The 15,173-nt window shown below is 44.4% G+C and overlaps 2 protein-coding genes across 2 annotated transcripts in view; both read right to left on the bottom strand.

Annotated features, from left to right (window-relative positions):
- Positions 1-3,831: 3,831 nt before the first annotated feature.
- Positions 3,832-6,051, bottom strand: kcne4 (potassium voltage-gated channel, Isk-related family, member 4). Its single transcript, XM_008301868.1, has 2 exons — positions 5,897-6,051; positions 3,832-5,394 (listed from the first exon to the last, which is right to left on the bottom strand). The coding sequence occupies exon 2, from the start codon at positions 5,354-5,356 to the stop codon at positions 4,811-4,813; it is 546 nt and encodes a 181-aa protein (XP_008300090.1). The 5' UTR covers positions 5,357-5,394; positions 5,897-6,051; the 3' UTR covers positions 3,832-4,810.
- Positions 6,052-8,965: 2,914 nt separating this feature from the next.
- Positions 8,966-15,173, bottom strand: part of LOC103372268 (acyl-CoA synthetase long chain family member 3) — a 59,303-nt gene continuing 53,095 nt past the window's right edge. Inside the window, exons 12-16 of the mRNA XM_008301866.1 lie at positions 13,115-13,189; positions 12,459-12,650; positions 11,948-12,062; positions 10,515-10,672; positions 8,966-10,428 (exon numbers count right to left, since the gene is read on the bottom strand). Coding sequence (XP_008300088.1) covers positions 10,271-10,428; positions 10,515-10,672; positions 11,948-12,062; positions 12,459-12,650; positions 13,115-13,189 — 698 coding nt within the window. The 3' untranslated portion in view covers positions 8,966-10,270. The remainder of the gene's footprint in view (positions 10,429-10,514; positions 10,673-11,947; positions 12,063-12,458; positions 12,651-13,114; positions 13,190-15,173) is intronic.

Here is a 15,173-nt window from a genome sequence, read left to right as displayed (position 1 = left end):
CTAGTTGCTTCACTTTCTTCAGCAACGAGTTGGTAGCTTAGTTTTGTGCTGTGCAGGTCGTTTAAAGTGTTGCTGTTTGACTGTTGCTGGTGGAAACTGTTTGATAGAGTGATTGAACTAAAATGTAAGTTTGCAAAACAATGAACCAAAACAGCTTCTGTAGATCGGAGGTGGTTCCCTGTGGGTTCATCACTACATGTGACCCGTTTCACATCGCACACAGTCACCTCATGTGTTGTTCATATGAAAGTATGCATCAGTGTGTCTTTAAATTTGGCTGCATTTGTTCCGAAGCCTAAACAATTACTAGAAGTGCAACGGAGAACTGTTCCATTCAAATATTTATGCTAATACATTCACTCGTACGAACGCAAATGCTGCTTTTATGGACTCTGTCTGAATGAGATCCCCGTTGGCAGCCAGTCCAGCGTCTACAGATCCATCAATTATACATGCTCACATTACAAAACCCCCTTTCTGATGAAATCTCCTTTTAATGAAAAGAAGTTTAATGAGACGACAGAAGGAAGGAAGGAAGGAAGGAAGGAGCGGGGTGAAGCTGGAAACTGGGGAGAGAGATGACGGGTTGAAAGTGACTCATATCCACAGTCCTGGTGTGTATGTGTGAGGCCTGAGGCAGGACGCAGACCCCCACCATCGGCTCCCACAGGGGGACACTAATGACAAACATCCTGCTTCACGGTGCAGGAGACGCTCCGTGCATCGCATCTGCTTCTTATTCTCAGCCGGCTCGCTCTTGCTCTGCCTCTTGCTTTCTGTCCCGCCGTCTCTCTCCTACACTCACTGCTGCTGATGAACTGTGTAAGAGGGCAGTTTGCAGGTATTTTTCCTGCTTGTTGACACGCAGCAGCGCGTCCTCCGTCGCTTCCTTGTTGGTAATGAATGAAGAGTTCGCTGTGTGTTTGTTGCGCATGAATTATTCAGCGGGCTGTTTGTGTTGTTGTAGGAAATAAGATTCAGAATGCTTCAACAAGTCTGTATCTGTGTCACGCTGTCCAGAAGACAAGGACACTTACAGGAAGTGTTGTGTCTTCTTTCAATGGCTATTCCCATTTATTTCAGCACCGCCCCACTGAGAAGACGACCTGCATACATGTGCTGGTTGCTTGGATTTTTTTTGAACACCGATCATCAGAAAAAGTCCTTTAATGTCACGTCTCTGCAAATCGATTTAAATGGATCACAAGTGTAAAATACATGTTTTCATATTGCATTATTGAGGCACTTTAAACATCACTAGTGCAGCCAGTAAGTCCAGAAATTAGTAGATCATTTGACTGCAGGATAAACACACCTGTACCTGAAGGGTATAATTTTTAGGGAGTCACAACTGTGGCAAAACATCCCCAATAAAGAGAGGAGAAGTGCCAGATGGTAATTAGGAGTTAGGGGTGGATACTGGAAAGTTTTGAGTTCCTTGGAATCCAGCAGTGTTCTGACCTAAATGCCAGTATTAGCATGCTGCTACGCTAGTCAACATCAATTAGTTAGCAGGTATCCTGTTTGCAAAGTATTATCTGAGGATGCTAACAGCTGAGGAGGTTCATCCTCTGGCAACCATGAAAGCTTTGAGGTTGTGTAGATTTATGTCACATGATTAAATGCTAGACGTGTTACATGCTAACTGGACCAGAGGTCATATTGTACTTTCAGACACTATCAAGCCATGATTGTTGCCACTTTGACTAAAAGCCACGTTTAGACACCGAGCATGAAGCCAGAGCTTCTCAGAATTGGCTTCAGAACAACAGTGTTGATGTCCTCGGGTGACTGAGTCAGAGACCAGGAGCGTTTAGAGAAAACTGCTGCCTCCAAATCCTCTTAGAACCTGACACAGCCGGAGCAGCTTTGCCAAGAAGAATGGATGGAAAACTGCAGCAAAGCTGACAGAGACTTCTTCACGTAAACCGGTTGCTGCTGCTGCCAGAAGTCCATCCTCTGAACAGGGACTTGAGGGCGCTGAGCTCTAATGCAGTCGGTAATTTGTAATGAATTTGGAACACTACTACTACTACTTTCTGTAGATTTCTGTCAGAAAAACACATTGAATGTTCACCAATTAGCCACAACATTTAAACCAATTAAATTCTACTCTATGTTATTTTACATGTCATCTCAGAATTCATACAGAGAAACAAACAGTTTTTATTTCCCTGGTGAGGGATCAGTGAAGTTCATCTTGTCTTAAATCCAAAGTTTCCAGAGAAAGTATTTGGCAACAGCAAGAAAAATTTAGGAAAAAAAACACCCACCTCCAGCAGGACCAGGCTGATGGAGGGCAGCCATCTGCCCCGCCTGGTTGGGGTGAGGGTTGAATGGACAGAGAACAAAATGACAGACGGAGAGCAGACGATGTATTAGAGAACCCCTTGACTTATATTTAGTATAGTGAAGGTCTGACCCAGAGGTATGGACCGGGGACCTCGGGTGTCTGGTCATGTCCAGGACATCAGCAGCAACATCTTTTGGTCCTGTTGGTTGTGGACCCTCCGAGGATCAGGCTTGTTTCAGCACATGGCAGTGATTCTTGGGTTTCTCAGGTGGGTTGAGGTCTTGAGCTCTTGGTTGTTTTCCTCCAGATGTTTCTGAGCAGTTTTTGCAGTGTGGAGGGACACATTGTTCTGGTCTGAAGTGATGTTTATGGTGCACATCGGAGTAAAATCCAAATGAACGTCTGGACCAAAGATCTCCCAGAAAAACATTATTCACTGAACTCCTCAGTGGTTTTAATGATGTGGCTGATCGGTTCACTTTGATTCACATGAGTGAACACTTTCAGTCGCTATTAAGCTTCTCTTGACGAGAACTAAATGTCTAAATTCCAGATATTATCTCGACGCTCACAAAATCTCATTAACAAATGTTCAGTGACAGTCTCGTTTATTTGCTGCCTTTCCATTCACAGCGGTTTATTCACCAAGCTGCTAAACTGAAAACGCCTGAATAAAGGAGAAAATAGCTGGAAATCCGCACACACACGGACACACAACCAGCCCAGACCCTCACTGACACCTTTGGGCCTATCAGGGCTGTTAGCTGTCAATACAAGGACGTCATAAAAATCTATGCATGTATTCCCTGCGGCCGTTTATTGTCGCTGATGCTGGTGTGGCGAGCTGTCACCGCAGCGAGCTGTGGGACTCTGGGCCTGCAGCGCTGCTGATAACCCGTGTTTGTGTGCACAGGAGTGTGTGTGAACGAGGCAAGGTTGACTGACACGGCGGAGAGAAAACACAAAAGAGGGAACAGAAAGACCTGAAACTGCCTCCTGGCATCTTTTCTCACTCAGACGAAATCGCTTCAATCCGTTGATTTGAAGGGAAGAAACGAGCGTCGGTGAATCAGAGCCGTGATCTGCTGGTCTTCTGTGTCAAATCAACATGTGATCATCTAGTCTGATGGGTCTATAAATGCAGCCCGTGATCCTTTAGGAGCTCCAGAGTCTCCACTTCAATAAAATATGACCAATAAATGGAAAAATAAACTGGTTCAGGCTTCTTAGCTGCCACCAGAGGTTCAGACATTGTCAGTTTTGAAGCCTTACTGGGAATAAAAACACCGAAATATGAGGCTGAACTGAGCATTAGTGCAAAAAACATGAGCCGTGGTGGTACTGATGTAGTTATTAACCGTCCTACTCTGCATTATTCTGATGTAGGCATTCTAAAAATAACACTGTAATAATAGAGTCAGACTTTCTCTTCATTTCTTCTCCTTTTCATCCTCCTTGTTTGTTACAAGAAGCCACTACAACACTGCCCTCCGCTGGCGAAACATCATGACACCACAGAAAGAACAAAATCAAACTTGTTTCCATTCGAAAGCATTTTTATTTTCCGTAACGCTACAAAGATTCCGTCTTAAATTAAGCCTTACAGAGTGACAAATACAAACCGTATGTACAGTGCATTGCTTTCATCAAGTAAACCGAACTCATCCGTTGTGTATGAACAGTGTGTGTCCACGATGAAGCGACAACAAACTACAGTTTAGTTTAGACAATCTTTCAAGTGGGTTCCAGGTACGTTTCAATACTCGACAGCGAGCGAGTCAAGTTCAGTTTGAGCCCAAACAGCCCAAAAAGCCGGTTCTCCACTCAGTCCCCTGCAGGGTGAGTCATCAGCCCAAACCAGTGCGGTGGATCTCAGTGTGGCGTCAGGAGGAGTTCCAGCAGGGAGGGGTCACCACAGAGTGAGGCAAATATACAGTAAAACCATAACGTGTAATAGTAAATGATCTGGTTTACGTCTACAAGGTAAAGCTCTGCTTAATATCAGCATAATTATTCCAACATATAACATATAAAATGATGCATCTTATCTTGTCATTTGAAATGCAGATAGGTATAAATATTAAACCTAAAGAGTAAAATCTTCTGAGGCCATATGTGGCTTCATGTGGTGAACGTGTAGCTTCATGCTGCCACTGTGCAGGTCAGGTGTAGCACTGAATCAGAACGTGTCTTACTGTTATAAATATGGAGAGCAGCAGTTATCCAAAACAAATCAAGCAAAAACAATAAAGGTACATTCTGTGCAATTGTCCCCTCTAAGCAGTGCAGCTAAAATCTACAACACTCTTATTCTCATTCAGCTGTTTCCAGCCCTTTCATTGATGTCATATCAGGGATCATGTTGGTTCGGGTTTGAGTTTTTATTGCAACAGCTGATGGTTCCACTCTTTGGGCTTCTTTATTTTAAAGACTCCTGAGGACCTCCAGGTCTCTTCAGGTGATGTTTCTCCTCTTTTTGGCAGTGGATCGTTAACGCTCAGTTTTTCTGGGTAAAGTTCAGCCTGAATCGTCTCCGCTGTTCTCGGATCCTCCCTTCACGTTCTCCTCCGTCCCCTCCGCCGTGCCGCTGTCCGACTCCTCCTCGATGGTGAAGCGCGTGTCCGCCGAGGAGCACAGGGAGCTGATGCTGCTCTGCTCCGTGCACAGCGCGCACGCCAGCGGAGAAGGCAGCGCGCCCTCGTAGTGGAGGTGTCCAAAATGGTTGCCATGGTGACTACAGAAAGGCAGGGACACCTGCAACGAGGGCAGCACCGAGACAGCGGCGGGGAAGGTGAGGCTGTGCTTTCTGGGCAGCGCGCCCCACTCCCGCTGCTCCTCCTCGTGCACGAGGCGCGTGAATATGTTGATCCTCCTCTTCTCCCTCCTCTTAGAGCGAAAGTAGCCCAGCATTATACCACAGAGGAAGACTCCGTAGAAAGACATGACGATTAATATGTACAGGTACGCGTTGCCGTCGCTTCTGTCTGCCTGGGAGTCCGCGGTGCTCTGAGTGTGCAGGGACAGGCGTTTGGGTGATGCCGTGGAATTTTCCAGGTGCTCCATTTTTCAGCACAGCCTTTGCAGGGGAACTAGAACGCACGCTGAAAAAGACACACAAGTGCATTTGTAAATATAAGGGTTTTTTGGCACCTTTACGCACGCTTTACGCACGCTTTACGCACAAGGATAGGCTTTCAATTAGTGGAGTATTCTCGCACAAGTTGTTACAAATATTTGGGAAACGTGTGTAACTTTAATGAAACTTCATCACAGACATTTGGAGCATTTTGTTTTAAATTCAGTGCTGCCAGAATATTCAGTAAATTACATTCAGTTCACTGTGTCAGCAGGTCATTGAGCATTTTTTATATTCTTTTATTAAACTTATTTTAAGCATAGTTAATTTTTCACAAAAATGTATGTTAAGTTTACTTTAAAGCTATATGTTACCCTTTAATTACGCATTTCTGTGTTTTTTCTGCTGAATGAAACACTTTCCAAAAGTTAGGAAAAACTTCTAAAAGTATGCACAAACACATTTAGTCCATATAAAACTCAACTATCTAGAAACAGAAGCGACATTGTCATGATATGCCAACTCACCAAACTGAAGAGTTATGTCTCATGTGAAAGTGTTCCACTTGTATCTTCTTGCAGCTCTTCTGAAGTTTGGCAGAACTTCCAAATGGAGGAACTTATTTATACAGAGACCCCGGAGTGTCATCATGAGTCACGTGATGGGGTCTGATTGTAAGATGAGCCCTGAGTCTACAGAGGCCCCTGAGGGGACGCTGTGTTAAAAAAAATGAATGTTTTAACTTCATTCACACCTCCAGGGGATTCTTATGATATCATCGCATGCTCATGAGTATATTCAACGTACTAACTTTATCAATAAGAATAAGATCACATCTCCAGAGTCCAACAGAAAGTGGCCTCAAGGGGACAGGATGGAAAAATACTTTAAAAGAGAAAACTGCGAATAAAAATGTGATTTTTTTTTTCTCTCCGTAGATTTGGCTACTGACACTCTCTAAGTCCATTATGCATAAGCACATCTACATATATATGACTGCATCAAGCCTCTATTCTGGGACTCAAATAATAAACACATCTACTCCCTTCATCTCTCCACTCAGGAGTTTTCAATTTCCTTACAAATGAACTGAAGAACTATGAATAAAATCTTGTAAAACCAAATGAATGATGCAGACAGAGGCAGGCAGAAGCACCTAATCTTTCCATAAAGGGTTTGGAATCTATACTGACAAATATTTCAACCATTTTGTCTGAGTCTGAATTTGTTTTTAAATCCTCAGCAGATGTATTCCTCTAACTTAGTAAGTGAGCATGTACCAATGTAGAAATACTCCATAAAGACACGTTGTGCATTCAAAATGCTGCTTCAGTAAAAATGCAATATTATGCTTCTTACAATACAAATGTACAACGATATGTCATCCAGTTAGTCGATGCAACAATTTATTAGCATCATTATTTAGAACTGAAAAGCACACAAATGTATAAAATGTGAAAAAAATCAATATAATTGAAGGTATAAGGTTTCTTTTTATAAAAATAAACCTTATACTTACAATCAGAGTCAACAGAATGAACCTAATCATGTAATGTAAGCCACAGCTCAGGAGGCTTCAGGACTGTGTGTCTGATGTGGTGGTCTGCAGCACTGGGGCCCCACAGGGGACAGTGCTGTCCCCCTTTCTCGTCACCCTGTACACTTCAGACTACCATTACAGGTCTGGGAGCTGTCACCTCCAGAAGTTCTCTGATGATACAGCCATCGTCGGGTGTGCATCTGAGGGGGACGAGCAGGAGTACCAGACTGTTATCAGTGACTTTGTAAACTGGTCTGAGCAGAACCATCTCCAGCTCAGCACCAGTAAGACAAAGGAGATGGTCACTGACTTCTGCAGGAGGAGACACCCCAGACTGTACAGGTGAACATGGTGGAGACCTGTAGATACCTGCATGTTCACCTTAACAAAAACTGGACTGGTCCACCAACACAGAGGTCCTGGACAGGCAGGGCCAACGTGGTCTCCACCTGCTGAGGAGACTGAGGTCCTTTGGAGTGTACAGGACTCTGCTCAGGACCTTCTATGACACTGTGGTGGCATCAGCTCTTTCCTATGCAGTGGTCTGCTGGGGGGGAGGAGGGAACACAGACAGGGACAGAGAGAGACTGAACAGCCCGGTGAGGAGGGCCGGTTCTGTCCTGGACTGCTCCCTGGACCCCATAGAGGAGGTGGGTGAGAGGAGGACGTTAGCAAAGCTCACATCCATCATGGACAACCCCTCTGACCCGCTGCATGAGACTGTGGAGGCTTTAAGTAGCTCCTTCAGCAGTGGACTGAAACATCCTCTCTGCAAGAAAGAGCGCCCCCGCAGGTCGTTCCTACCAACTGCAGTAAGACTGGACAACATCAGCATCACTGGCTGATGTTGACCAAACTGAAATAAAAAGCATTTAGTGTATCGATTTCACTTTTGCGCTGCAGATTTGCACAAATTTGAACAATCTATTTTTCTTTTCAATGTAAATACTGTTGTTCATTTTTGCTATTTCTTGTACTTTCTTTCTATATTTTTGGATGCTGCTATCCGTCTGTCTTTCATCTGACCAGTGTGTGTTACCATCTACACGGCAAGTTGTTGATTGTTAGAGTTGCCCATCGATGGGCAGCTACAGAGTCATCGTGCCCATAGGTCTGTGTGTGTGTGTGTGTGTGTACTTGTTGTTGTTTTCTTATCTGTTAACAGTAACAGAGCTTTACAGGAGAGGAGGCTGAACCTGAGACTTCATCCCTCTGCTTCTATGTATCATGTCTGGCCAATGCTATGTTTTCATTTTAAAGCCTTTATCTGACAATACCAGTGATGATCCAACAACACGGTGCATCCCTACAAAAAAAACTAATGCTGTCAAAACGGTGAAAAAAAATTAAAACTCTAAAGCTCCAAAGAGCCGAGGGGAGTGGCAGACTCTCAGGACAGTTCCCCATCAGTTCATCACTGACAGTAACCGCTTTCACTTCGTTATTCAATCTATCGTGGTTAAAAAAAAGTATCGGTTACAGCTGCTTATGTTAAGACTTGGATGGTGGAAGTAACATGAACAAGTGTCAGAAAAGAAGGACAAGCGTCCAGCTGACACTGTCATGCCTGTTTCACCAGAACAACAGAATACAGTGAATTCAGGAGAAAATGCTCAAACAGTGCAAATAAATATCAGATTCCCAGCAGCAGATGTTTCATTCCCACTCCCATTAGCATTTTGTTGTGTCTTCTTTAAGGGCGGCTCCGTTTCTTTCAAAGCAGGATGGATCAGTGGCTGATGTTTAATTCAATCGTCTGCCTGAGCTCCACCTAGCAGCGGATCCGTCTGCCCACACTGGAAATTTACACCTCAGAGCCGCCGTGACTGCTGAGCATTAATGGACAAATTGAATTATGTTCCAATTAGTCATTACTAATATTGAATCAGCGAAGGCTGACATTCAGACATAAATAAATGTCCTCATCTGTCTGTCTGGTGACAAGCATCGATTTCACACCCACCGAGTCTGATGTGCTCAATACCAAAGAATTACAGCGCCTGCCTCGTACTTTTAATTTAATTAGTTAGACCGTGCCAGAAGTAAGATTCTCACGCATGGACAGAACACAATCTTTATTTACTTCATTTGAGTGTGTTTTTTTTCCAAAGGTAAATTACAAATAAATAGTGGGATGCACTTATGTTACAAGGCAGAGTGGAGCTCCATGACTGGTCTGTGACAACCAAGCTTCAGTTAACACACAGACGACACACTTCTGATCACAGCTCCACATAAGAACACGGGCGATTAAGGAGGAACATCCAATTAAAAATCAGTCAGGAATTACAAAGGCGTTACTCACAAAATAAAAGGCAACAGGTGCGACGCTGTGAGGGACACTGGAGGCGTTTGTGATGACGCCAGATATGTGACAAGGCTTCAAACAGAATAAATGTCAGCCACGCACACTGAAGTCGCCCTGCTTAGAAATGATACATCCTCATATTGCACTGATTCATCAACCATGATTACACAGTAATTTCATCCGTAATAGAAACGAGCAAATGTGCATTTTTGTGTCTGAACACATAGAAAAGTCACTCAGCGTAGGAGGATTCCACTAACAGGCTAAACAATAGTGCACTTCTGTTTGTTTTATTTCAAAATAAGTCGTTTCAATCTTGTCATTTTCCAGCCTCACTGTTAGACTGAAAGACACAAACCATTAGACCAGTTAGGAGCTTATTATTTTTTACCAACCTGCTCTTTTGCCCTCGAATGACTTTGTGCTTTTGGTATCAACACGTGCTGATGAGAGCGACGCCCCACGAGCGTGAGCGTCACAGTCTGACTGTGGGTGGGAGATAAAATAAACCAAGTTAAAGACAAAAAGAAAAGAGAAACAAAGACGTTAACTCTCTCCTGACCGGCAGGAAATGTGGAATAAGAGCGAGCAGAAGGTTTGAAGTCAAAAGATTAGAAGAGAATTTAACTTAGGACTAACATGTGGGTGAGCACAAAGCAACAAACCGACCTGAGATTCTGCTGTGGCGCTCCGACAAGAGTTCAACAGGCGACGTGAGCTAACTCTGTTTCATAACTCACATCTGGAACAATAAAGATCCACACAAAGGGGTCACACACCTGGAAGAAGGAAGAGGGGAAAGGCAGGAGTGGACAGGGATGTGTTCTCTTTCAAACACTTTCTCAGCCTGTCTGCTGTGACAAATTCAAGTAAAAGCTGCTTCCATAGTGAGGCTGGTTTATCTTTGAGACATTAGGGTTTACCACAGATGGAGGTCTCTAATCGATGGGGGAGAGGACGGGGGGGGAGGTGAGAGAGCACTGAGAGTGTCAGAGGCAAGTGTTGGTTTGGTCTGAGCTTTGAGAATCAACAGTTCTGTGCTGGTCCTTCTTGTTACTTGCCACCGTACATCCTCTCTATGTCGTCCTGGTAATGCGTTTTCAGCTCCTTGCGTTTGAGCTTGAACGCATCAGTCACTAGTCCTGTCTCGGGGGTCCAAGGTTCTGGGCTCAGGCAGATCTTGCGAGGGATCTCAAAACGCTCTAGCTGGGCTACAACAGAGGAACAAACATGAACTTGGTTAAAAGCAAACCAACCCGTGTCTGGAGCTTCAAGCTAAAGTTCACCGTGTCCTCACCCGCTAGTGCAGCCTCAGTGATGACCTTCAGGACCAGCTCCTCCACGGCTTTGCTGCTGCACAGCTCCTCAAATGACCCTCGGATACCGTACTGGTCAGCCAGAGCCAGCAGGTGCTTCTGATTGGGCACCACAAAGCCAATCACATATGTCTCATCGCTGCAGGAAGACGAGGAGGACAAACAGAGTGCCGTTATTAAGTGAAATTGGTCTCCATCTAAATGCTGGGCCGAATAAGGTGATGGAGCACAAACATGCGGGCGAGACAGTCGGCCGTATAAGGAGACGGTGAGAACACATGCCTGAGCAGAGTGTGAACAGATTGCAAATCTCTGGAAAACGGGATCTGTTGCGCTGTGACACAGAGCTGCGTAAACATGTCGGGCTGCAGAAATATGCTCAGAATCTGAGTCAGGAAGGCCAAACACGTTTGTGTTTCCAGTGTGAGAGGCTTTCTGTGTGTCTGGAGCAGGAGACTCAGGAAACCTCTGGAATGTCCAATAATAATAAATAATAATAATTATTATAATAATGTTGTTTGCACTTTTTGAAAGCAAAGGTGCAGAGGGCTTTAAAACAAGGTAAATGCAAAATTAGAAAACTAATCAAAGAACAAGATTGCAGACAAGATAAAATAGTTACGTTGATGTAAGACAACATGATGTTATCCATCTCATCTACGACTGCGCCACGGAGCTTTCTAGGAAAAAGTGACCTAACACGACCCGGTTCTGTTGTCTGAGGTGTGGGATTATATCAGAGTTATTCAGCACAAAACAGGGTGATGTGTTTGGAACTGCTGCTGCAACAACTTCCATAAAAGCATAAACAGCAAACATCTGTTTCGGTCTCTGGTAGCTTCTGACAAACTGACCTCTGATTTGTTCGCTGCTCAACTTATTTCACTGTTAAGAACCAAAACAATGAGCTCAACAGTTTCCCTGAGGTTTGCACCAAAGGGATCAATAAAGTTCTATTCTATTCTCAAAGAGGTAAGAAGCTGACAGAGAGCAGAGATGTTAGGAAAGAGCTCTGAAGTGCAACCACTTTAGTTGTAAACATCCTTAAACATTTTCACTGGCTGCACTCAGGACCCTGACATGTAACAGGTCTGTCTCTGTGAGGTGTGTTTCTCCTCCGTCTGCATTCTGCTTTGCGTCACAGATCGGGATCGTCCGTTCTTTCTGCTGTTAAACTGTCCTGCTGCACCCTGCACTGAGACTCACAGGTGTGTCCGTAGTTTGTGAGCGCGGTCACCGTATTCTGTGTACAAGCTGAGTCCTGCATGTATGAGTAACATTTCCTGGTTCACCAAATCATTTGTTATCGTCTGACTTTCACCACTGTTTACTCCAGGCATCTACTTTAATCAGCAGTGGTGTGAGCGGTTCATCGGATCAGTAAACTCCCGTCATGTCGCCTCCCCTCACACACCTGTTGGCGTAGGCACAGATGTTGTCGATCAGAGCACAGTTCTTCAGCATGGCCTCCACCTTTCCCAGGGAGACGTACTCTCCCGCCTGCAGCTTCACCAGGTCCTTCTTACGATCTGGAAACACAGCAGAGGCGGCGGCCTGTGACAACACGTGTGTGCAGATGTGTGTAAGTGTGGACAGTTCATCTGAAAAAGAAGGGAGGAAGGAAGTGGAGGAAGGACCTGTTTTTTTTGTTTTATAACTGAACTGTGTATCTGACTGGTGTCATCTCGATAAAAGTGAAAAGTTGGGAGGTTCCGGCTCACGGAAGGAAACAGGGCTGTGGAGTTATTCTAATCAGTGATCTGCAGAACTGATGAATGAAAGTGGAGGTTGTCTGGACGACATCCAGAAATAAGGGACACGATGTAGATAGCTTGTGCTTTTGATGGAGCAGCGTCCAAACTAGGAGAGATTTCCTCAAGTGGTAATCTGCTCCGACTGCCCACATCTCCACACTGCATCCTCACCGATTATCTTGAGGCACCCGTCCTCCTGGAACTCCCCGATGTCTCCCGTACAGAACCACCGCTGGCCGTTCTCATCGACAAAGAAGTCCTCCTGGTTCTTCGCCTCCTTCTTGTAGTATCCCATGGTGACATTGGGTCCACCGATGAGGATCTCTCCTCTGGGATGGGGCTTGTCGGTGCTGCGGTAGCCCCCTAAAAGCACAGGAAATGGACTGCAAATGAAAAACGGCAACAAAATAAAGTTTCAATTCTCCTGATTCTGCTCCGTAATCATTTTGTCATAAAATAACAGATGGCGTGTTTACTTTAACTTCTATTTCTGCGCTGCAAACCAAGCAGGCAATAAACTCAACTTGATAAGTATCATGATTTAACAGAGTGCCATAAAAGTGAGTTATGATTCCCCGACGGAAAAGATGGAAGTTGTAGAGGAGTGTAGAGAAAAGCGGTTTGCTTTCCTTACAAGGCTGTGGAGCGGCTACAGTCTCTTGAAACGACACCGTCACGAGGATGGACCGGTGAACTCACAAGTGTTTGCGTGCATGAGATGACACATAAGAAAAAAAAAAACGTGATGTGTGTCCTGGTGAATCCATGTGACACTGCGCATCCCATCATGAGGGCCGTGTGCGCGGGTGTAGCGGCGCCTCACTCACCCTCCACCCAGTCCTTGAGCTTGATCTCACAGCAAACCAGCGGTCCTCCCACTCTCCCAGTGCTGTAATCCCACACTGGAACAGACAACACACCCACACATGATCAGGAAGCCCGCTAGCATCAAGGCACGACATTTATCGCCATAGCAACATGACCTCACTTGCTCCCTCGCCATGGAAACCTCATCCCAGAGGAGCGTTCACAAGTTACACAGTGTTTTCCTGGCTCGAATGGCCGCAGCAGATATGGTGGGCAGCGGGCAGCTCTGTTGGTTTAGTCTGCCTGGGAAAGGCTAAAAAGATTTCTACTGTTGGACTCAAGTGTTGGCAGTGAAAGCCAATAAATCAGCTGAATAGTTGAAAACAGATTACTGGAACAGGCATCAGCACCGCAGATCAGAGGCATTTATTTACGCACAGGAATAAGAAAGTTACTTATGAGAAGCTGGAAGAAAAGTCAGGTTTTTTTTGGTAGAGACGATCGTTTTTATGAATTTTACACAACAGTAGGAGCCTAAATTCAAGTTTCCCAACACTGGATGCTAACCGTGCTCTCAGCGCTCAACAACTTGTTGCTAATGTTGGTTTTTCCAAAACAGATAACCTACTCCCTCCTCTGTTTACTGACACCCACGCACAGTAGATCTACTAATTACTTTCCTCTCATCCATTTTCCCGTCCGCCGGTGAAACACTCCTTCCCGCTCCGTGCCCTCCCGCTGCTTTATCGCCGCTTTCAGGTTGTGAAAGATTCATCATTTCAGTAATTTCCCACGGTTGCTCAATAACGTGAAGCTTTTCCAGCTTATTGAGAACAAATTACTGTTTTAATTTCATTTAGTCACCAAGCAGCTGCTACTGCTGAAGTGTTGCTGTTCAGGCTGCAGGGTGGATTCACACAAACACATCATGTCACAGATGCTTTTGTTGCTCTGTACAAAAAGACATTTTTCACGACTAATCAACAAGAGAAGTTCTGATAGAACCTCATCTACTCTGATTCCAGCCTTCTGGTTACACAGATACAGAACTTGACTGGATGGAAATATTTCAGCTCCAGAAAGTACGTTGACCAAAAACCGTTCTTCTGCGGTACGTGGGGCAACACAACTCATTTGTCTGACCTTTAAATCAGCAGCACAGAGCTCTGTATGAGTGCAAAGACAGACCTGAATGTCATGCAAAGAATAAAAACTACTGCAGACACCTTTGCTAGTGTTACACCATATGGGAAATGCCTCTTTTTCAGCTATTTCATTTTATGTTTTTGATGCAGATGCAGCTACACTCCCCGACAAAATCACCTTAATCACTCTAGAATGACTTTTTCCAAATGCTTATTGGAATCATCTGCTCAAGTAATACACAGCAGAAAAGCTAAATGTCACAATCACACAACCCTTGCTGTTGTCCTCTCATCCTGAGTGATTACACATAAACAAGACTCCAGTCACCCTGACATCAGAATGTAATATGCACTGACAATGCCAGCATGCTAATGCTTCATAGGCATGATGTTTATTATGCACCAACAGAGTTATAAATGTTAGCAAGCTGGACTTTGCTTTACTTTTAGCTTTTATTAGGCACACCTGGTTACAGCTGCAGCTGTCTAGTTTGACTGTCCTGCAATAAACTTTGAATTAACTGTATGATCATTACATAGAGGTGCTTCTGTTGGACAGCTTAACCTCAGTTATATAGATGTGGTGGACAAAACAAGCAAAACACCTGTCAGTGTGACACAATTATGCAAACTGCATGATCATACAGTTCAATCAACACACCTCTAAAACAGTCAAAATAACAAAAATCAAAACCAGCATGTATGGCAGGACTGTGCTTTCTGGGTGAGTGTAGTTCTGCAAATGTTTGGTCATAAATTAAAGTACTTAACTAAGAATTTGGATCTAATGATGGTGCTGGATGGAAGTCAACATGATTTATTCACAGTCCAACATCAGTGATGAGGACAGGTCGTTTCTTTTCCTACTTTGTGATTTGACGTATCGTAATATTTTTACTTGTATGCTAACTGTGTGCCACTGTCATTCCCTCTT

The sequence above is a fragment of the Stegastes partitus genome, unplaced genomic scaffold, assembly GCF_000690725.1.
Source record: "Stegastes partitus isolate 25-593 unplaced genomic scaffold, Stegastes_partitus-1.0.2 Scaffold1723, whole genome shotgun sequence".
NCBI lineage: Eukaryota > Metazoa > Chordata > Actinopteri > Pomacentridae > Stegastes > Stegastes partitus.
Note: the sequence above shows the minus strand (reverse complement) of the source record. Positions and strands in the feature narration are given on the sequence as shown.

Bases quoted from the DNA above. Each gene is read 5' to 3' on its own strand.
- kcne4 (XM_008301868.1), bottom strand. From the start codon at position 5,356: ATGGAGCACCTGGAAAATTCCACGGCATCACCCAAACGCCTGTCCCTG.